This window comes from Lycorma delicatula, chromosome 1 (genome assembly GCF_047948215.1).
Source record: "Lycorma delicatula isolate Av1 chromosome 1, ASM4794821v1, whole genome shotgun sequence".
Lineage (NCBI taxonomy): Eukaryota > Metazoa > Arthropoda > Insecta > Hemiptera > Fulgoridae > Lycorma > Lycorma delicatula.
The window spans coordinates 390,451,681-390,476,461 of NC_134455.1; the positions used below are offsets into that span (position 1 = coordinate 390,451,681).

The 24,781-nt window shown below is 29.2% G+C and overlaps 1 protein-coding gene across 1 annotated transcript in view; it reads right to left on the reverse strand.

Moving 5' to 3' along the window:
• Positions 1-2,186: 2,186 nt before the first annotated feature.
• Positions 2,187-24,781, reverse strand: part of LOC142317993 (methyl farnesoate epoxidase-like) — a 36,972-nt gene continuing 14,377 nt past the window's right edge. Inside the window, exons 4-7 of the mRNA XM_075354527.1 lie at positions 11,656-11,836; positions 7,722-7,839; positions 4,362-4,503; positions 2,187-2,427 (exon numbers count right to left, since the gene is read on the reverse strand). Coding sequence (XP_075210642.1) covers positions 2,246-2,427; positions 4,362-4,503; positions 7,722-7,839; positions 11,656-11,836 — 623 coding nt within the window. The 3' untranslated portion in view covers positions 2,187-2,245. The remainder of the gene's footprint in view (positions 2,428-4,361; positions 4,504-7,721; positions 7,840-11,655; positions 11,837-24,781) is intronic.

A 24,781-nucleotide genomic window follows, 5' to 3' on the forward strand; every position in this document is an offset into this window, starting at 1 on the left:
GCTAAACGAAAACAAATTGTTCCTTGAAAAAAAAAACAACTGTTCACACAAACTTTTGGGAAAAAAACAGCTTGAATTATTAATCTGTTAATGTTCATGACTCTTTCTTCCATTACATTGTTAAACTGCATGTTTTTTGCGTTTAAAAACAACAGTTTCATTTTAATAATTTTCTTAAGGCATTGGTTGCCGGCTGCTTTGGTTGTCTCTGGGAAATACCATTTATTATTTTATCACAAGATTAACAGTTTTAAGACCTTTTTATTTTGCACTTTAATATTACGTTATTTTCATATACAAAATTTGTATGGTTTTTGAAACTGTTCAATCTTAGACTTACAGGGTATTTAATATTGATAAAATGACAATTTGCTGAGCAAATAACCTGTTCTCAGCAAACAGCAAACAGTTTATTCAATTTTATTTTCGTTAACTTAATGTTCATTAGCGTGAGATAATAACTCTGCTTGTTGAGTTAACATGTTTGCTATGCATTATTACTATTGGGTAGGAAAAAATAGTTTGTACCAAAATGAAACAACAGTTCGTTTTTTGTTTCTTGAGAAACAACAGTTTAGTCAAACCGTTAGATATTTTCCAATACATCACAAAATGTTTGTATAAAATATAGTATTGTGGTAATTCAATATGTAAATTCAGTTATTTGGTCAACGATCCACTGATATGATCGATTAAATTTTTCAATCAATTATAATACAAAGCTAGACAACGCAAAAAAAAAGTCTCGAACCAGGACTAATACAAATATGATAGATGCTAGTTTCCTTCCTCCTCAGAAGTATGTATTTACATTTAATGTATACTTCATTCATTATTTATATATCAGACAGATAAAAATGAACATATTGCAGCGTGCTCTGATAACAATTTAAACATTATTCGTGGCTAGAGGTAAATATAATTTCAACTATTAATTAATTACATAACATATTTATAAAAAAAATATTTACTTATGTTTAAGAACACCCATATGCTCTGATGAATGCTGACAAATTTTTTATAACCTGAGATTTCCGGTGCGATAGTCATAAGTACTGGAAATTGGCTAAAAAGGGCACCAACCATGGTAATACTTTTAAATAAGTCATCTAAAAGACATTGTAAGTTTTTCATTTTTTTATCTTCCGGATCGTATCGAAGACCGGCAAGCATTTTCCATAACGTATTGATTACAAATATTCCAAATGCTTCATCCATTTCCATAACTATTTTACCATTTCCTTTTTCAACTTTTTTTTTAAATAATGTGACCATCTCTATCACTTCTTCTTCAACAATACCGGACATGGTTCTACGTCCATAACCAAATTCTCTTAAATGTCTAAGAACAAATCGTCTTTGTTCGACCCATAAATCTTCATCGGTTAATAAAAGTCCTGTAAAAATTTTATTTATTATTGTACGTACAAATTACTTCTTCTGACAGTTAAAATCTCATTGTATTTTGTACAATAATATTGAGCTCTATAAAAAACTATATTGAGGAGATTATTGTATTTTATTTTTAATGTAAAAATAATAGTTTTTTAACGTCTTTTTGTAATAAAAATAAATAAAATCAAGATAACTTAAAGTTACTTCAAAAAAGAACCCTTCCTAAAATTAGGGGGTAAATTAATCAATCAAATATTATAAAAATCATTATAATCATTTATAATTATAAAAATGATGAAAAACCACAGATGTGTTAACTAAATTTTCACTTAACAATGAATTATTTTCCTTCCAGAACATGAAAATGATGGGTAAATTTGACTTAAAAAATTAAATAAAACAGTTAGAAATACTTTCTGCATGTTTTACACTTGCTTAGGCAGCTTTTGCTGTTAATTAACAAAAAACAATTCATTCAACAGTCAACACGTACTTCAGGTAATGTTTTTGTCCTGTATTTTACGTAGAAACATGTACATAAAAAATAATTTTTATCTTGTTACAAATTCTAATTGTCTATTTATCAGTTCAGTTCTTGAAAAGATTTTATCAAAGGCTGAATTGCTTTACAAACTCAACAAATTAAAATTAAGAGATATTCCAAAAAATATGTTAATATAAATATGTTGATAATATGTTTTAATATAGCAAACAAAAAATATTAACATGCCATAAAGTTAAATTGTAATTATTTTATTATTAGATTATTCTCATAAAATTATAAACATTAATACTCGTAAATACTTCAACATTTCGTTGCATTATTTTAAAAAGAGAAGCTAAAATTTAATTAAAATCGTGGTGTAAAAACGGCATAAAATGGTAAAGGACAAAGTGTTGCTCCATCAATTTGTTCGAGTGAGGGAAGAGGTTCAGCAGGTGGTGATGAAATAATAAAATTGTGTAAAATAGTGCTAAAAAATAAAAACCAACTTCCTCTTGCTAAAGTCTCTCCCAAACATCGCCTTTTACCTGAAACAGTTCAATTGATTATTAATTTAAAAAAATAATATGACAAATGTATACTCATTTCCGGGAAGAAAAAGTATCCCACTAAGGCTTTCCAGAGTAAGCCTGGCTTACGCTGGTAACAGCATACTGGCCATAAAATGGAAATGATTGTGATTGTTCATTTTGTTCTACTCAGAGACTGACTGCATAATGAAAATCATTGTTTAAAAAAAATCCAAATATTACTGCATATACCTCATATAATTTACAAGTGTCTCGATGAAAAAAGTAGGTTATGTAAACTAACACATCAAATTAATGTTTCACTTTCTGTTGGGAATCTATGTACTACGTATATGTTTCTGCTCAGGAGGGAACATTTTTAAATATATTTTCTAGAATTCTTCAAAAAAGAAGTCATCAATTCTTCATCAAAGAAGTCAAAAGAGGTCCTCAATTTAACCCATGTTTTTTTTCTTTTTATGAGTTCAAGCCAAATGTAATAATTTTGATGATTTTTTTAGTTTGTGATTCCATAAAAAATTTTTTTGTCACACTGCTACCTTAATATTGTATTGCTGCAGCATTGTATTTAAAGTCTGATAGTATTTAAGCCTTATTGATTTAAAGCCTGATATTACTGATATTTTCAAGTATTTTTATGAAACTTAAAGAAAATTTCATCAATTTCCCTGAATTGATGAAAATATATTTAAAGAGAATTAAACCTTCAGTCAAAAAAAAAAAGAAAAAGAAAATCATATCCCACCAGAGTTGCTTAGTAATTAACTTTAAAGCAACTAAGCAATTACTAAGCAAACTTTACTAATCTTCACAAAGATTAGTCTTTGTGAAAACCGATTAGTCTTCATAAATCAGTTCTTAACAGATTTTTGAAGTTAAGGTTCTGAGGTTCAAATCCTAGTAAAAGTTAGTTGCTTTTATATGGATTTGAATACTAGATAGTGGATACCAGTGTACTTAAGTGGATTTTATTTTAACCTCCAGGACTACAGTTAGGTATTACTTCAGAGGATGTGATGAATGACAATTTTTGTAGCATGTGAAAATGCCATGCCTGACCAGGATTTGAACCTGGGACCTCTGGATGAAAGGCCGAGGTTGGGGTTCAGTTAACCATATGTATCAGAAATGGTCAATCTGAGTATGAAAATATACACCTCAATTACATATCACACTGATCATCCTCATCTCATTGGGCCATGATGAGGTTGCTTACTGTTCACTAGTTAAACAGAATACAACATAATATTAGAAATAAAAAGAAAAATATTTGTCACTTTGTATTTTATATGAATGTATGTGTATAAACTTAAGGTAAAAACTTAAGGTTTTTTTTTGTTTTCAAAAAACTCTATACATTCTAGAGTGTCAGCTCACATTCAGTTACTGCTGAGTGAAAAAGACAACTTCTGGCCACTTCTAGGTATTCCTTCTTTTATCAAGATGTAAATTCTTATCTTTTATGTTTATTCCAGACATTACTTTTTCATCAGGCCTCTTATTCCTCTTTAATCTTCTATCCCCTTTTTTTGTAGGCTTATATAAATTTTAGTACAAATTGAAAAATATTAAATAAATCAAAATTCCTAAAATATAAAATCAACTTAAAAACACTAAAACTAAAAAATAATAAGTACTTTTTTAACTGTTTAAATTTTGACATTTTGTAGTTGACACCAAATTAAAAACAAATATGCCCTACAACTTACAGACCTCTAATTTGGGCTGGCTTCAGTTTGGTTTTTTAAGTTGATTTTACTTATTTTTTCCCCTCAAAAGATTGTTTAGTCTAACTTAAAATATAATATTCTTAAAAAATACCAGTATCTAATGTTTAAATTGTAAAATATGTCATGTCATGTCCATAAGTTAATTTAATGATTAGAATATTATCTTTTTGTTGTTGTTTTGTTGTTTAGGTAATACATTACCTAAAGAGAACGGTATAAACCACTCATCTTGAATAATTTTTCCTTCATTGTTAATAAATCTTTCTGGACGAAAATTTTCTGGATCACCCCAGTGTTCATTATCCATATGAACACTATAGATGCTAGCTAAAACTGTTGTATCCTAAAAAAAAGGAAAGAAAATACAGAAGTAAACTTGGTTAATTTTGCTTTTAAGCATAACATATAGTGCCAAATCATTGCTAAGTAAAATACACCCTGAAGCACAAATCACATAAAACATAGTGTGAATAAATAAGATGAAGCAGCAAAAAAATTCATTATTCAAAAGTAGGACTAAATAAAACTGTACAGATTAGTTTGTATATATTTGTAAATGTAATTTATGTGACAGGAAAAGTGTTCTCACATTAAAAAAAGGTAATTATTGATAACTAGTAAAAGCAGGAATAATTAATGTAAGAAGCACAGATTACTGTGTAATAACACATACAAAAATACATAGTTAGATTACAGATGATGATAAAATGTTAAAAGTACCAGATGAAGAGCGGTTGGTTTTCAGAAAGGGCAAGGGTACAAGGGAGGCCATTTCGCTCTTGGATTAATCTTGAAAGGCAAGCATAAGAAGACTAAGGTTTATATGGCATTTGTAGGTCTGGAGAAGCCATGATTGTAAAACGAAATAAACTAAAATGAAACATTATTTACAATTTATTAACTTACACTTTGAAATTGGAGGGCAAAAAATGCAAGCCTAATTTAAAAGGTAAGACAATCCTTTTGTTTTTTCAATTTGTATATTCAAAAGACAGTGCAGGATCTTGATTTTTGGTTTGCACAATTTTATCTTCAAGGAGGTAAAATAAACTTGTTATATTTCATTATATTGTTTTCTTTTTTGTGCAACCAAAACGAATTAAAAAAAATTTTGAATGTGACTGATTATTTCTGAGAAAGAAATTTAATTTGAAAATAAATAAACAATATTAAACAAAAATTATATACATGTATGGAAAGAAGTATAATGATGAATTAAATAATATATTAGAAGTTACAGAATTTTATTTTTTTTTTTGTAGTAAAATTTTAAAGGTTAAAGTAAGGAAGGCATTAAAAGCAGATTGGCAGAACCTTAGGTAAGCTTCCAAGGAGAACAGACATTTTTATTAGCAAACAAAAATCAAAGCATTACAAAGAAATTTTATAAAATATCTGTGGAGTATTATGGTATTGAAATATTGACAAGAGGAAAACTATTAATGACCAAGAATAGAAGGAAGTCTGAAGTATGATATATAGGAAGATGCTGGAAATCATCTGAGTTGATAAAGTTCAAATGAACTTTTGTCGATAAATTCAAAATGAATAAGAGAAGAGAAAAATTTGTCTGAGAATCTTATGAGGAAGATGAATTAGGTTGATGAGTCATACATCAAGACATTGTATTTTATAAAACAGTACTGATGTACAATGAAGTAAATATGTTCAGGTGAGAAGATTAGCATAGAACAGAAATATCAATCATTTGATATAAAATATATATAGTAATTTGTATTAATTTCCTAAGAAACCATATATTTCCAAAAATGCCCATAGAGTTCTATAAAAATGAATTTATTTTTTTTTAAAACACAAATAATAATAATTATTATAGAGAGATACTCATATATAAATGTAACAAGAAATATTGCATGTATAGAGTGCATAACATTCAGATTCACACTCGGCAGTTAATAAAAAAGAATACTCCAATATTTAAAGCATTTCAAAAATTGGAGTTATTTAATACCGCAGTTACTTTTAATGAAAAAATATTCAAAATTAAACATAGAATCATAATTTTAATATGATTTAAAAATAATAGTAATAACTGTAAATGAACAATAGTTTACATAACAGTATAATGTATGAGTAAAAACAAAATAAAAAACACATGAGTTTCTAAATAAGAAATTTGGTCCTGAGTATTATTAAAGACTGTACCCCACGTAGAAACTGATAAGTCTTCTGCAATATCTACAATGTATTAGGAAATAGAATTCTGGAAACTGAAGAGTAGGAATTAAGGTATATTATTATATTAGTGTCTAATGACTATATCAATCAATGCCATATAAAGTTTATTTTAATTTATTAAACTGTATGGCAGAATGAATAATTGCTGTTTTAATTGATTTCAATAAAGGAGAAAGTTCTCAATTCAACTGTAATTTTTTTAAAAATAAATATTTATTGTTAACTTAGTCCTATTATAAGTTGTTCCAACTATTTAAAATGGAAACAAAAAGTCATATTGTCTGTCTGTTAGATCTGAAGACATTCAAAGTACTTTTACATGAAAATTTAGTTAACTTATGAGTAAAATATTAAACGGGTTCCAAGGATCTTACTTCACACTTTGTAACAGTCACACTGTTTTGTTTCTAAACATTTTTTTAAAAAATATTCTTTCTATTCTGCTCCTTTTCTTATTGTTATCAAGACACAAAAGTGTCTGACCTTTCTATTTTTTCTAATGGTTTGTTTTCATAGAGGAAGCATTTTTTGTAGGCCTACCATATTTTAAGGAAAGATAAAATAGTTTTTTTTTTATTTATAGTACATTTTCTCATTTCTTTAAAGTTTGAATTTTTGAAATAATAGAATATTATACTTAAAACCATGAAAGTCCTCCCAAAACAATGAACTATTTTAGAATTAAATTCTCTAGTAGTTTTATTTAAAAGTTTTATATGTTTATCATCCATTTAATAAAGTTATTGTACATCAAACATAAAAATCAAGGTTTTTTACCCTAATTTTTGGTCTTGACTCCAGATTTATCAAGAGCTACTGCAGATACGGTTCTGGGACCTATTTTATTTGATTTTTCAGGTCAAAAACCATGAAAAATCATTAATTCACCCATTAATTAATGTCCTAAAAATTTCAGTACAACCTAATTTCACCAGGGTAGCTGAAACCTGAGCTAAATTTTTCACTAGCAAAGCATTTTAGGACATATATTTATATGAACTTTTCCATTATTTTCAAGAATAGAATAGTTCTAGGAGAAAGTCCTAGGAGAATTTTGTGATACATTCTGTATAAATGCATACAAATAAATAGTGTGTTTTACATTAATGTGCAAAATATATTAAAAAATTTCACTGTTAAAATACCTAAGCTACAAAATTTATTGCTGAGAAATTTTTTTTTTAATTTTATCTAAAATACTCCTTATAATGTGATTTTAAAAGGAAGTCTGAGACAAAAATTGTTCAAAAATTTAAGTGTAATAATTCTTATTCAACATGTTTTTGTCAGGTCCTTCTTATAGAAGCATGAAAAATCTGGAGACAATGAATATAAAAGAAAAAAATAACATCTTTTCATTACCTTTGGAATAATATATCCAGATACTTTAGTGTCAGATTTTGCTCGATGTGCAGCAGTTATAGGTGCAATGTTACAAATTCTTTGAACTTCCATTATTATAGCTTCAATGTAACTTAATCTTTAACAGAATAATACAAATTTAATATAATACTATTATAAATTACAGATTATTTACGTACATATTATTAAAAAAAGTCTTAAAACACTGTAGAAAATTATGTGTTCTTGTTAACAAGAAAATTGTCTAAAATAGTTTATTTTTATTTTTTAGCTACAATTTAATATGTTTTATAAAACTAATGAAACAATAGCAAAAATGTTATAAATGTGATAATGTTGTGAGGCAGTTTAATCTTATCCTGGGATCACTTTGGTTTTTAATATATTGTTTTGATGTAAATAAGGTGACTTAAATTTTTTTATTTTAAAATTATTCTGCTTTATAACAGACTGAAAACCCAATTTGAATTTTCTTTTGTCCAACCTCAAAATGGAAAGAAATAGTGATCTTTAGGGTGAACAACATTTCTGAGAGTTGAACCCCGAAACTATCAAATTACACGATAATAAGTGAATCAAAATCCTGCTAAAAATAAAATATTTTATTGAATTTGAAACAGGGTTCTAGAGAAATGCTAAAAAAATATAGAGAATAAAAAAATAAAAATAAATTACAAATATGTATATGTAATAAAAACATACTAAACTAACTGATAATTCTATATTAATATAGAAAGAGATAATATTCACCAAAAGTAAAACTTTCAAGAAATACACATATCAGTATAAAATCATTATTAAAAAATATACAAATTAAAAGTGTTAGTCTGTATGTTAAATTTTAACTAATAATGCTTACTTTTTTAAAGAAAATGAACTTGTGTTTGAGATTTACAAAAGGATGCTGGATAATCTTGGACATGTCATTGCAGATATTTCAGTTGAAAAACTCAATGAAACTTGAATTACATATGTAATGAAATTTAAAGGCTACACTTATGGTTTTCAATAATGCTGAATAATTTCATTAGTTTATTGATTAACATAGACAAGAACATACTTCCTATCATATATAATTTTTTATTGAACTTTGCATTATTGTAAGCAGCCAGAAATAAACAAGATGAGAAAATCTACATTTCAAATTTAAAAAGTTGTTTAGAAGGAAATTCTATAAATAAATTTTCTAAAAGTTACTGATAATAAACATTTTATTAATCTGTTACTGTTGTTAGTGGATTGGGAGTTGGCTACCACAAATGGCTAGCTAACTGAGAGTCCTGTGAACATATTGTCAATAATTAATTATTATAATTACATTATGAAGTGAGTAATACAGACTCATTAAAACATGTTTGCATAAACCGTAGATTCCCAAACCGGTTCCTATGGACCCCTTGGGGTCCTTTGACTGCTGAGGGGGTCTGTGGCAAATTAAAATTAATGTGGGGGTGTGTGGACAACATCAGGGGGTTCGTGAAAGGTTTAATATAAAGTAAAATAATTGTAACCCATTTTCATTATTATAAAAGTTAAAATAAATTGGTAGCAATTTTTATGTCCTGAGTAAAATATTATAGATAGGTACATAAAATAACAGTAATGACAAATATTGCGTGGTGGGAGTCGAGCCGACCACAGCCATCTATCTATATATCTTTGCAGGTTTGAACACAAATAGAATCTCATTTTCAAAATAAAACAAAAAATTAATAAATAGTGATTTTTTGCAAAGAAATAATTTCTTTTATTTTCTTGTATCTTAAATTTGTGTCCTTTTTTTACAGATAAGAGTATAAGTGAGCCGAAGAAAAAATGCAGACAATATAGTATTGAATATTTAAAATATGGCTGTATTCCATTATCAGGAAATAGTACTTTACCTATGTGCCTTCTATGTGATAAAACATTATCAAACAAATCAATGAAACCTTTTAAGCATAAGGAACATTAGACAAAAGTCTATAGCGACAAAAAAAAAATTTAATTTTCTTTGAAACAGTAAAAGAAAAATATTTGAAAACACAATCATTGCGACAACATCTGAGTGAGATGACGATGGACTGCGTGCTTTTTGTAACATTTCTTTACTGATTGCAAAGTCCAGAAAGCCGCACACCATCGGTGAAGAACTTATTCTACCAGCTGTAAATGAGGTAATATGCACTGTGCTGTATAAACCAGCTTTTGATGTTTTAAAAAGAATTCCACTGAGTAATAATATAGTACAAAGAAGGATTGATGAAATGGCTCAGTGTGTAAAAATTTCTTTATATAAGTCTAATAACTGAATTCCCTATACAGCTTTACAAGTCAACTTTGCCAGGAAATGAAACTTTACTTTTAGCTTATGTGAGATTTGTGAAAGAAGAAAAAATTTCCAAAGAATTGTTATCCGCCAAATATTTGGAAACTTGATATGAAAGGTGAAACAATATTTAATGAATTCAACAACTTATTCTATGTAAAAGCTATACCCTTGAGTAATATCCTCTCCTTTGCTAGTGACAGTGCTCTGACAATGGTAGGACAAGATCAAGGCTTTCTGGCATACTTAAAACAATTTATACCAAATGTATTATCTGTACATTATGCCATTTATCAACAACATTTAGTCAAAAAAAAAATGTTTAGCCAAAAATCTTAGTGAACGCTTGCATGGCTCACCAGATTATGTCATTAAAGCAGTTAATAAAATCAAAAGGAATGCCTTAAATGAGAGATTATTTACTCAACTTTGTTTGGAAAATAATGAAGATTACAGTCTTCTTTTACTTACTACTTACCACGAAAGTTTGCTGGTTATCTAAAAGTGCATGTTTGGATAGATTTTATACACTTTTTGATTCATTGTTGGAATTCCTGAAAATTACATGTATAGCTCAATTTAATTAATTTGAAAAATTACATAGCTTATATGACTGCCTTATTTGCCAGATTTAACAAAACCAATTTGAAGCTATAAAGTCATCAATTAAATTTAATTAAAACTAAAGGTATAATATCTGCGTTTGTTGTAAAACATTTTCTATACAAACAAAACTAGGGGAGAGGAGAATGCTTTCAGTTTCCAAATTTTTCAAAATTGCAAAAAACAAGATGAAGATTTGCTTACTTATTATCAAAACTTAACGGTCTTCATTCTGACTTCAGCCAGAAATTTTAAGACATTCTTCACTTGGTTATCTCCAATTGGATGCTAAATCCTTTTGCAAGTAGATCCACAAACTCAGATGAATCCATATTAATACTAGAGGGACTTATTGAATTATTCACAAATGAGAAGCTGAAATCAATGTTTGAACAAGGATACCACAAATTCTGGTTACAAAAACAGATAACTTTACATCCTACATTATGGGTCGCAATACAGAAGCTGTCAATTGTTTTCCTACCTTACTATTTAGAAGAACGTGGATTTAGTGCAATTATGATCCTCATCATAAAAAAAAGAAATCGACTGGAAATTAGAGCTCGTGGAGACTTATGACTGTTATCACAAACATAGAGCTAAACATAATCTCATATCATCCCATCAGGTTCACCCATCTCACTCAAAAAAAATAAATGTGATTTTATATTTTAAAACAAATAATTTATATTAATTTAATTTAATAGTATTATAATTTGCATATATAATACTTATTAATAAGTTATAATATATAACTTATATATAATAAGTTATAATACTTATTTAATAAGTTATTTTTGCATAAATACATCACCATTTACCATTCAAGACATCAAAGTTAAATTTGTAATTTTTCTATTACACAGTTATGTAGTTATTTCACTTCGGGATTCATGGTCAGGTTTTTGCTATAAAAAGGCGTCCATGGGCATAGTTTGGGAACCACTGCCTGCCTTTAACTAACCACTTATCTAACAGTTAAACATATTTTATTTAGATTTCATAATGAATAATACTAAAAACCTTGAAAGATGTTGCATTACGGGTTGATTTCCTTTGCCAACCGTTATATCTAGTTCAGATTGCGCATGTTTTTGTACATCAGGATAATGTAACATATAAAGGACTGCGAATGATAGTGTACTGCTGGTGGTTTCTGCACCAGCCATAAACATATCAAGAAGTAACACAACCAGTTGGTTTTCTGAAAAAATAAGAAAGAAAAATTAGCATTTGTTAATATAAATAAAACAAAAAGAATTTGAATACATTAAGGAATTATTTTTTTGTAAATACTAATGTTATTACATAGGTGAGGATGGCAGGGAACCATTTCAATTCTAACTATTCTTTATATGTCTGGAAACCATTTTCTTGAGAACTGCTACAATCTATTTTCAGATGTGATTCATGACTCCTGACAAGTCACCTACAGTCATTTAGTTACTACATTTTAAAAGGTCAAATTATGTTTATGCATGTGCAAGCATGTTTTATATATATATATATATATATATATAAAACGCACAATAATTCTGTTAAAGCATTATTTTGGTATATTCATAGGACATGTTTTATTAAATATTATATAAACATATCCAAATCATGACAAATTTTGAAATTAAAAATACTTACATTACTTTCCCAGCTATAAAGTTATTGCTGCTATAGCTTTAATGGGAAATATGTAGATCAGTAAAAAAAGGTCTTGTTTTAAGTTTTCACCTTAAGGATACATTAAAAAAAAATTAACAAAAAGGTACATTTAAGTAAATTGTAAATAATTTATGAAAATTTTTTTATTCCAATGCTCCCAGGTCCAAAAAATCTATTTTTGTCAGATGGACGTTTGTACATATTTATGTTGGCTTATATTGTAACTCTGAATCCTGTTTGGGGGAAAATGTATTAAATTTTTCAAAAACTGGAAAAGGGGTGAGGGTGTTTTAATAAAATAAAATTTCAAATTTTTATTTGGGTGGTATAGCAAAAAAAAATTTTTTACAAAAGTTTTCTTTTTATATCAAGATCACAAATTGCCAAAAATTTTTATTTAATATTCACCCCCTCCCCGAAAAATGACTATATATTTTTACTTATTTACCTTTGAAATGCTTGAGAAAAGGTGTAAAGGGAGTTTTTTAAATCTATATTTTCTACAACAATAGGTCTTCAAACCAACAGGTTCTTCATAAAATCTTTTTGGCCATCCAACTCCAATGGTCTGGAGTAACAAAAAATATCTTCTTAATTTTTCAAAAATTTTTCAAAAATTTAATTATTGATTTAGAGGAAGAATAATAACAGGGGTTAATATTGTTATGTGTCCATTATTAGTTCTTTTTTCTGTGACAAAGTACATAGAATAAAACAGGTTTCTGGAAGTATGGTACATTGTAGTTTTTAGTTTTATTCGTTTTTAGTTTTAACTTCTTCATGCTTTTCCTTTACCTTTCAGTATTCAGTTGATTTCAAAAGTGAAAAAAATCCTTTATTTAGTGATTAGTTTATAATTGTTAACTTATTTTGTTTTTAAAATTGGTCCTTTTATTTATTTATTATTTTTTTTATCTATTAATTGTAAATGTGTCACATTCCTCTCTCTTTTTTTTAATATTTTTTGATTAAAAGTTATGTTTTCAAACAAAAAAAACTTTGTTCATTTACCATTGCTGAAAAATTAAATGTTGTGTCAGTAGCTGAAATATTCAATAAGTTGTGCATTCAAGATTTGCAAAAGAAAAAGGATTTATTGCTTGATGATTATTCAAAAAGACAATCGTTTTGTGAATTGAAATTCAGAAAATCCCTTGAATTAAAGCAACAACTAACTGTGTTTGATTATTAAAAAAAAAAAAATGGAAAATTGTTTTGCAGTTATGGATGGATGGATATTCATTTAATGGATGAATTGTTGAAACTGGTGTGGTTTCATAGACCCAAAAGCTTGTGAAACATAAAATCTATGCTCATCCATGACAGCTTTTGGGGACATTTAACTGAAAATGTGAAAAATTCACTATCAAAAAATAATTTTGAATTAGTAATTGTAACAGGATGATTAACTACTCTCCTTCAACCTTTAGATGTTTGTATTATTAAGCCTTTAAAAAACAGACTGAAAGAATTTTATTCTTATTGGATGCCAAACTATGATCATTCACTTACTCTTACTGGATGTATTAAAAGACCATCTCTCTCCTTGGTTTATGAATGGATAAAATATACTACATGGAAAAATATATCTACAGAGCTATGTAGATATATATATGTTCAATTTCAAATAATATGGATGGGACGGAAGAGGATACAAATAGGGCTTAAAATGATTGAAGTGAAAAAATGAATACATACAATTCATTGCCAGCTTTTCTTTTAATTTTAAAATGCCATATTAATTTGTCAACTTTGTCCATTAATTGTATTCTTTTGCAATAGCATTATTTATAACAATAATAATGATGACTACCGATGAAGTATCTCTGAAAATGTATTATTCAATAAAAGAAAAAATGAATCAATGAACTAGCACTATCTTCCTTCTGTCAAAATACATTAAACAATTGAACAAAAATCATGAAATATTTGGTGAAAAATAAAAATTTAATATTTCAATTACATTATTAACTAATAAATTTATGTAAAAAATTCATTGAACAATAAAAAAAATCCTTTTTTAATTTAGAAAAAATCTCCTTTCTATTAAGGCAGTTTTATATTTTCTTTAATTTTTATGAGATTTGTTTAATTTGGTAATAGAAGCTCTATTTTTTTCTCTCCACAAGAAATATTCTTGTCTGATATTTAATATGTTTTTATATTTCAATTAGTTAATTTTTTTTATCTGATAGTTTGTAAGCTAATAACCATAATACTAGTTGTTATAAAATTTAAATAGGACCAACTCAAATTTAAAATCGTAAACCGTGATTGCAGTGTATCCTTTTTTGACAAAATATTTCTGGGAGGACATTCTCCAATAAAAAAAAATTAAAATGACCCCTTCACTGTATATAACATAAATTATGAAAACTCTATTTTGAAATTAATTTGTACTTACAAATTTTTTCCAAGAACAATATTCACAGATTATATGAGTGATGATGGTAGCACATTGTCACAGAGACAAAAGTAAGTGCTCCTGCTAATATATATATAAACAGTCTTTAACTTGTCTTTGTAAAGTACTGACATTTAATACATGTTCTTTAATGTGAAAAAATGGTACACATTACAAAATAGTTGAAAATTTAACTTTTAATCATTAGCTTGTTAAATATAATTATAATTAAATATCAATTTTGTGTATATCAGGTACTGTACTCTAATAGGTGCAGGTGCAGACAACTCAAATCAAGTCATTCATGCAAATAACATAGGCACTTCCAAAATAACAAGAATTTAACAGTAAGCTAATTAGAGGAAGTAAGAAGTGAAGTGGTTTCCACTGGCTTCTTCACAAAACCTAATGCATAGAACATATCAGCATGCAAAAGCCATCAGCAATGAGGTGGATACTCTGATATCTCTACAATAAATCCCATTAATACCAAATTATCTGCTGTATAAGTGACAGTAGTCACTTATACAGCAGATAATTTCCTTGCATAAGAAAAACTGGGGTAGATAATGTAAAGAAAAAGATTAGTACACCCATTTCTGTGTGCCCATTTGTAAGGGAATATTTAAAATTAGAGACATATGAAAGAACAGAATTAATACCATGGTATATTGTAAACTTTTCATGTTTGTGCCTTTCGATTTCATGAAGAAAAGCATATATCACATCTCTTGTTCCTTCAGGTTTATATGTTCTTCAATTGTTTCCTTGAAATTAACAAATATTATGAATTGTAATTATAAAATTTTATAGTATCAAATACTACAAATAATAAAATTATGTAAATTATAGAAATTGTATGATAGCATGTTACATTTTTACGTTCTCTTAAAGAAATTATTTCATATTTAGTATAGTTGCTTTACACTGTTTGCTCAATGTATAAAATGACATGATAATTAATTTTTTTATTCTTTTTAAATCATTACTTATAAATTAATTAAATTTTCAAAAAAAAAAAATTTTTTAAGATACCCCTACCAACCATCAGGCTAAAATTATTACAATTTCTGTAATTGTAATGCTCTTACACATTCATGAATGTTTTCATCAAGTCTATTGACATTAAAGAAGAAAAAACAATTGAACAACTTTATTAACTTGTATTGACATTGAAACTTGTTTAACCTTATCTGCAAAAAATTAAAAACTTTGGTAATAATTTATTCTTTGTTCATTTCTTTTGCTTGCCAACCCCTATCACTAATATTATGCTTTCATACTTATGTATTTGCTATAATTTAAAAGAAATAACTATATTTACTTTTTCAATGTGTATTTCCTTATTCCACTACTTTTTTAAAATTTATTATAATGATTAATTAATGTTAAAAATTCCTGTAATTTTCAAATAAGTGATATTTTTGAAACATTCTTATCAATGAAAGTGAATCATGTCTTATAAAATCAATGCTTCCTATGTACACCATTATGCTTAGCATTGTTGGAAATAGCACGTATTTGTTGATAATTTTGTTTTTTTTCCCACTGAAATCAAAAATCTTTTTTTAATCATTCTTAACTACCAGAAGAAATTGGCAAACTATACTTTCTCCTTTAACCATGATGTAAATTTTCTACTAAGTACACAATAAATTCCTGTCAACATTTCTTTTGGCGTATTTTATTTTATTAATCTGTATTATAAACATGACATAAGAATTACTGGCTTAAAGAATTCAAACAGTGTACTAGAATTATTAGATTTATCAGTTAAAAGATGTTAGCAAAAATTGCATGATGTAAAATATTATTAATTGTACATCATACAATTTCTGAAAATCTGGATCATCTCCATGAAAAGATGTCAATTGTCGGTAATTCATGCACTGGTTACCTGGGAATTATCTGTTACATCAAATTTTTTATTTTCAGAGATGTTTTCCAATGTTGGACATGTACTAACTAGTTCTGAGCAGTATCTTTACAGACTGAATCCAGACTGTTATCTCATATAACATAGTACATATAAATAATGGTGTATATTACCCAAATAAACCGAGTATGCAAAGGAGTGTTTTTGATATGAGGCAAACAAAAACATAAGATCATGGGACAAATATCAGAAATCATGATCGTGGGACAAGTAATCAATTATATACTTTAATATAAATGAGTACATTCACAGCTATGGGATTTCAACTCGGCTATAGAATATGCTTTCATTTTCTGATTTAGAATAGATTACATCAAAAGAAGAAAGGATAAAGAAATAATAGATTTCTACATCAAACTTACTTATTCCATGACCGTGACTTGTATTAAGCAAATTCATATTTATTTTATGCAAATAAAATAATAAATACAATTATAAAAATAAAAAACACGACTGCCAAAAAGGACTAAAAAACAACAATAAATTGAACTAAAAAAAAGAAAACAAGATGTGGAAATAAAGAACTAAAAATTGTTATGGAGTATTTAATTAAATAAGATAATGGGTGACCAATCAACTTTCAAACAGTTTTAATTTGTTTAAATATATTTTTCATGTTGTAGAAATAGCAGTCATTTAAGTTGTCTTAACGATTAAGTTTTCACCAGGTCTTACATCAATAAGAAAATTTTGTCTTTCAATGAAAATATTTAAATGTAGTCAGGGGGCTCTTTAATATAAAATAATGACTATTCAGAACTCTTTACAACAACTATTTAGAGCTCTTTAAAATTATTATTTAGAGCCTACCAACTGCATTTAAATATTTTTGTTGAAGGAAAGAATTTTCTTATCGATGTAAGACCTGGTGAAAACTTAATCATTAGACAACCTTAAAACCTGCTATTTCTACAACATGAAAAATATATTTAAACAAATTAAAACTGTGTGAATGTTGATTGATTACCCATTATTTTATTTAATTAAATACTGCATGATGATTTTTTTTTTTTAACCTCCAGAACCACCATTTTAGGTATTGCTTCAGAGAATGAGATGAATGATATGTAGCATGTAAAAATGCCATGCCTGATCAGGATTCAAACCCGGGACTTCGAATCCCAGTCAGGCATGGCATTTTCAGATGCTACATATCATTGATCTCATCCTCTGAAGCAATCCTGGTTATGATAATATTTAGTCCTTCATTTTCACACCTTGTTTTATTTTTTTAGTTCAATTTATTGTTGTTTTTATAGCTCTATTTTTTATTTTTTGGTAGTTGTGTTTTTTAATTTTTATAATTGTTTTTATTATTTAATACTGTTTAGTTATCATAGAGAAAAATTTACAGTTTAAAAACTTTTGGATATAATGTTTGGATATAATGACATTCTGAGCAAAATAAGAGAATTGTAAACATTTCACTTTATTTATTTATTTGACATATACCAATTTAAACTTACAGATTTCTCAAATGAGTGAGTTCATTGAGAAATCTTTTACCATGTGGATTACACAGCAATTTTCTGGAATCCAAATAACTAATGGCTAAAATCTCCAATTGTCTCATGCAACTCTGTGCTATATAGGCTGGCCCGTGGCAAAAAGATGCGAGTGCTCAGATCTACGACAGCTCTATCTAAGGTAGTCCCTTTTAGTTTATACACAGTCACAGCCCAGCACAATATTAGTGGCACATATGCCATTCTACTTTGCCCTGTCTCCCTAAAGCATCAAATTCAACAATATGGGCTCAATCCGATGACAACAGCATTACCTCTAATCTTACTGTCATCAAACTCTACACAGATCATTTGTGTGAGCTCATCAATGTCATGCTGGTCTTGACATAGTGAGGGTCAAATTCTCTGAGTATATCAGTTAATTTTTGTTCTGGTTTGGTTCCATCATGATTTTGTATTATACTAGCAAAAACACCATTCAAATTTTGAAAATTAGGTGACTGCAGAGATATTATAAGAGCACCTACCAAAATAGCGCATCAGAGGCAACTCATTTGTTACCAGTTGATGATGATGATCAGTCAGCCTCTCAAGAGGTGCTCAGATCACCTTACCACTGTAGCCTCACACGCAGTCCTCACGGGAGCCGATTATTATTAAACAGAAATTCTTTTAATTTATTTAATATTGTCTTATTTTTCTTATCAATTTAATTCTATTATTTTTATAATATTATTCATTCTATTGATTTGGGTTATTCAGTTCAAACCCAGCAAACACAGTGATAGAGACTCAGAGTTCATTAAGTCAATTCATTAAAGTTTGTGCTTCAACCGGAAAATCTTCACTACTACATATATATTTATATATATACATATATATAAATATATATACATATTTACATAGCCTGTGACACTTTTTATAATGTAAGGATTCCAATGCGGAGTCATACATTTAATTCTGTTCGGCCATTGGGCTTGTACAGTGGTACAACATTTGTTGTACCATTTGTTGTGGTAGACATTTGTTGTAGCATGGAACAACAAATGTACCCTCATAGAAGGTACCCTCATGAGGGTATCGGTACAACTTTCCAATACCCTCATCGTAGAACAGAGCCGCCTGTGTTTTCAGCCGTGTTTCTACATTGGTCTGCAGCTCGATGTCTGTGCCAAAATGTTGTCCTCCTAGCCGGCATTTCATGTGAGCAAAGAGGTGAAAATCAGATGGAGCCAAGTCTGGGCTGTATGATGGGTGATTAAACACTTCCCAACAAAAACGCTGCAGAAGCTTCTTTGTTACAGCTGCAGTGTGCGGCCAAGCATTGTCATGGAGAAAGACAATGCCTGAAGACAACATTCCTCTCCACTTATTCTGAATTGTGGCTTTTTCACAAAGTTCTCTCCTAGCCAGCGTTTCAACATTTTGGCACAGATATCGAGCTGCAGACCAGCGTATAAACATGGCTGAAAACACAGGCGGCTCCGTTCTATGACGAGGGTATTGGAAAGTTGGTACTATGCTACAACAAATTTCTAAATCGGAGTGGTGACTATGTAGAGAAATAGCGTAACTATGTAAGTACTTGTTACAAATAAAAATTTTTTTTATTTTCACTGTGGTTTTAATTTTGTGACCGAACGGATCTTGAATAAAAAATAACCCTCGTACATATACCCTAAATACATCACACTCCTTTTTGGGCAGTTTTGTAATAATAAGATATCAAAATTACATACTGCCTGTTATACAAACCTAAAACATTATTTACATTTTGAAAAGAGAAATTTCACATGAATTTAATATTTAAAACTCTCTGATTTATTAATATTAACACAGTAGCTTTTAAATAAAAGTAATTTTTCTAATGATAAGTGTGCATTAATTAAATAGAATAAAATAAAAATTCAAACAGGTGGATTATATTACCATGGTACAATTGCCATGAATTGTTTCGGCACAAATCTGGGTGTTTTCTTTGGATTGCTTCATGCAAACTGCGTAGAACTACCAGTTATTACTCCTGACTGACCATATGACGTGCTGGCAAGAATTCATGATACACTAAACTTTTAAATTGAAGAACACTGCGGATTGAACGTGACAAGCATTTTTTGGTCTTGGCTCTTCAGGAACCTTCCGTTTGAACCCTTGGGCCTTAGTTTCAACAGCATACCTATACACTCATGATGCATTACCAGTTACGACATGTTTGAGCAGTGCTGGGTTGTCGTTGACTTCATTCAGCAACTCCCCTGTGCAATGTTCAGTCACCACTGCTTTTGGTAATTTGCCAATTTTGGAACAAATTTTGCTGCCACATGTTTCATGTCCAAAACACCTGAGAAAGTTGCTTGGCATGAGTCAAATGATATGCCAGCATCATCAGCATCTGTTAATGATTTGGTGATTGTCCATAATCGTTTTCTTTACTTTGTTGACGTTATCATTGATTGCTGATGTGCTGAGACATACAGGGTGTGCTCGTCATCTTCAACGTCTTCAAGGCCCTCTTGGAAATGTTTTTACCACTTGTTTTATTCATAGAATAATTGGTGAAAGTAGCATTCAGCATTTCCAATCTGATGCTGTACTTTATTCCATTCTTAAAGCAAACTTTAACGTAAATTCTTTGCTCAATTTTTCCACAAGTTAAAAAACACTGACCTTATAAAAAGATGTGTAGCCTTTTCAAAAGCCAAAAATAAACTAAGCATCCAGTATGGCTACCAATGTAAATATTAGTTAGGGACAAGTATACCAACAAAAAAATACCTGACAATTGGACTTAAACAGCATGGAAAATTTAAAAATGTTCCATATTTTTTTTTATTAAACCTTGCAAGTACTTAGAAGAATTACCATACTCATTTATTTACAAAAATCATTGAACAATAAAATTTTATGTTAAATAGCTAATTCCTAATATCAGTGAAAGTTTTGATGAATGAGATATTAAAATAAATAATCTTTATAATTTTACTCATTTGTCCTATACAGCTTAACTATTTCTTATAGAGCATTATTTTATTAGTAACTCAAAATATTGAAACATGAAAAATAGCTGTAAATGTAACATTCTGTTTAAGTTTTACTGACATCCAATGAAGTTATCTTGATAAATTTACATTTTAAAAGACCACTAAGTTCAATGATATAAGTACCATTCAGATTATCCCAGTGGTTCTTGATTTTTAAGTGTACAGACTCTGTAACGATTTGCAGAAGTTGACAGGTTGCTAACTGTTTGAGCATCTTTCATCAATAAATGTTAATAGCATCGTGCAACAAAACTAAAACCAATGTTGTTTAGCTTCAGTGATTTATTGGAATTGTTTTTTTAAATGTGGTTTCAGCAATTGTCACTTTATTTTCCATTTTGCTACTTGAAATATTTGAGGTATAGAGCAAAATCATCATGCTGTTTACCTACCCCTTTTTTTCTTAGTTACTTCTTGGGGCTGGACCTGCTTTAATATAAACGCAGCCTCAAGGAGATTCCAGGGAAATTATTCACCCCTGTACTTTCTCTGCCATTGTTGTATAGATGATCTTGACCTATATTATGGATACCATATGTGCTATCCCGTACAATCTATAACATAGTTCCCATGATGTTTTATGGGGTAACTACCCTGAATTCTCTCCAGAATGCTTTTTTATCCTCCAGGAACTGGTAGTACATGAACACGTGTGTTCTGCAGTGTCCTTTCCCTACAATAATCTCATACTGCAGAGGGTCTCTACATCCATGCTCACACATATGCTTTAAAACAACTGTGACTGGTAAGGAACTTTATCAATTCATACCCCAATTTCCTGCGTTTATTGTCCAGCCATCTCTGGAGGTTCATCTACCCTTTGTCGGCTGAAACCATTGTTTACCATTATCCTGCCCAAAGTAAAACTACTGCATTGACCCTACTATTATTACATTGACTTTTATTACTTAAATACATTAATCATTTTGTTGAAAATACTTTTTGGTTCAAGTTTATTTGTATTATATATTTGTAAATTGTGAATTATTTTTTGTAGGTTGTTATCCGTACTATGATGATGATCCTTTTATATTGGATTCCCAACCTGATATTTATTTTGCTGGAAATCAACCTAAGTTTGAGACTAAAATCATTGATGTTAATTGTAGTAAGTATATTTTAGAACCCAACTGTTGTTTTAATGTTAATTCTAACAATTTTAATTTTGTGATACAATGTAAAATGGTACAAGTTATATCCAGAAAGTAAGTTCCATTTCTAAATATGGATGCTTCAGTGCTGTGATCATGATTCTACAATCACATGCGTGCTGAGTCACCTGATATGTTATGAAGGGATTGATGCCATTTTTATTCAGTTGTCTAATCTGTACACTTCTTACTATGTTTTTATAATGTTTAAGGAAATCTAGTTACCCAATGCAAAATTTGGTCTCTGATCTGCTTCTTGAATGCAAGGAACATTAAACTGGTTGAAATTCACTATCAAATTTGCAACGTTTATGGAAAAAGTACAATGAATAATTCCATGATGTGGAGGTGGTTGCAATTATTTAGTGAAGAATGCAATAACATGCACAATGATGAATGTAACCAATCTCTTTTCATACGTTTTTCAGAAATTTCACTATTGCTTCTGTCTAAAATTGTTTATGAGAGATTGAATTATCAAAACTATGTGCATTTTAGGTGTCTAAGATGGTCACGGAAAATCACAAAATGAAATAGTTGGGCAACATGTTGGAATTTTTAACTTTATACAGAACAATTTATTCAAGTGTTAACTAGGGAAGAAACATGGTTGTCACACATTACACCTGAAATGAAACTACATTCTACGGAATGTGGCAACACACTTTATTACCCAGAAAGACAAACTCATTGTTTTCCACTTGGAAGATCATATGTATATTGTTTTGGGGCAATAAAGAGGTTTAGCTTGTTGAATTCGCCTCAAGGCTGCACAATCAATAGTGATGTCCATTGCTTAACACTGAAAAAATTTCAATGCTATTCTGGCCAAGTAATGTAGCTTACTTCATGACAACACAACTTCACCTTGCTCTATTTTTCTGTTAGCCTCCAAAACTACCGTAAGGTATTACTTCAAAGGATGATATGTATGAATGAATGTAAATAGTTTAGTCTTGTACAGTCTCAGGTCGACCATTCCTGAGATGTGTGGTTAATTGAAACCCAACCACCAATGAACCCACCGGGTTGGTCTAGTGGTTAATGCGTTTTCCCAAATCAGCTGATTTGGAAGTCGAGAGTTACAGCGTTCAAGTCCTAGTAAAGCCCAGTTATTTTTACATGGATTTGAATACTAGATCGTGGATACCGGTGTTCTTTGGTGGTTGGGTTTCAATTAACCACACATCTCAGGAATGGTCGACCTGAGAATGTACAAGACTACACTTCACTTACACTCATTACATATCATCCTCATTCATCCTCTAAAGAATTATCTAAACGGTAGGTACCAGAGGCTAAACAGGAAAAAGAAAGAAAGAACCACCAATGAACACTGGTATCCACTATATAATATTCAAATCTGTATTAAAGTAACTGCTTATATTAGAGTAAATTATCTTCACCTTGCTGCTACAACATAAGTTTCTCATGGCCTTCGACTAGGAATAGTTCAATAATTTTATTCCCCTTACAATCTGAACCTTACACGAAGTGACTATCACCCATTATTGTATCTTAAAACCTTCCTTCACAGTTCCATCACTATAATGTCAAACAAGTTGTCAGTATGTGACTTGCATCACAGGTGGCATCATTTTATGATAAAGGGATGTAACTTCTGGTGTCCTGCTGTAGTAAGTGCCTCAATAATGAAGGGAACTATGTGAAAAAGTAAAATAAGATTTGTACTTCAGAGCAATAAAAATTTTACATTATAGAATGTTCTTGATCTTTTAATTAGCCCTTTGGAACTTGCTTTCTGGATGATCTTTGGTAAATTTTAAGAAGTGATTTTTAAGTGGAGTTCTGGAGGGAATGTGAACCCTATTGGAAAAGTATTTTTCTTTTACTAAAATTTAAATCGATTACTAGTTCGTTATTGTCAATTAAATTAAAAAAAAAAAACTGTTAGCACTTATAGGGCTTTCCCATCATATGGCTAAAGATGCATTCTGGAAAAGCCCTACAACTGTGGATTGTTTCTGATGCATGGCTTGCACACACAACTTAATTTAAAATTATAATTTTATTTAAATGTAATATTTTTTCATTTATTTAATTCAGTGATTCTAACTAAAGTATGCGTGCATACTGTACTTAATTCATGCAGGTGTGGTGGTATTAACCAAACTAATGTAAATTTCCATCTTACAAAGAATAAATTTCACTTGTACAGTTGGCAGGCTGGTATAGCTGCGAGACTAAACACACCAGGTTAGAGTAGATCCAGCCAGGCTGAATGAATCCCCTTAAGGTTGTAAATATTATTCATTTATTTAATTCTACTGCTCATCTGTGACGTCAAAGCATAGCAGATGACTTCAACAGCATTTTTTGGTGTGGTGTGATCTTGCAAAATATTTTTTTGCAATGTTATTTTTTAATTGTTAACAAATGTGCCTAAGAAAAATATGTTGTTAAATAGGTGAAATCTCAATATACTTAGGGTGACCTTGCTCCACAGTCTCACCCCCTTGACCTTTTAAAATGAA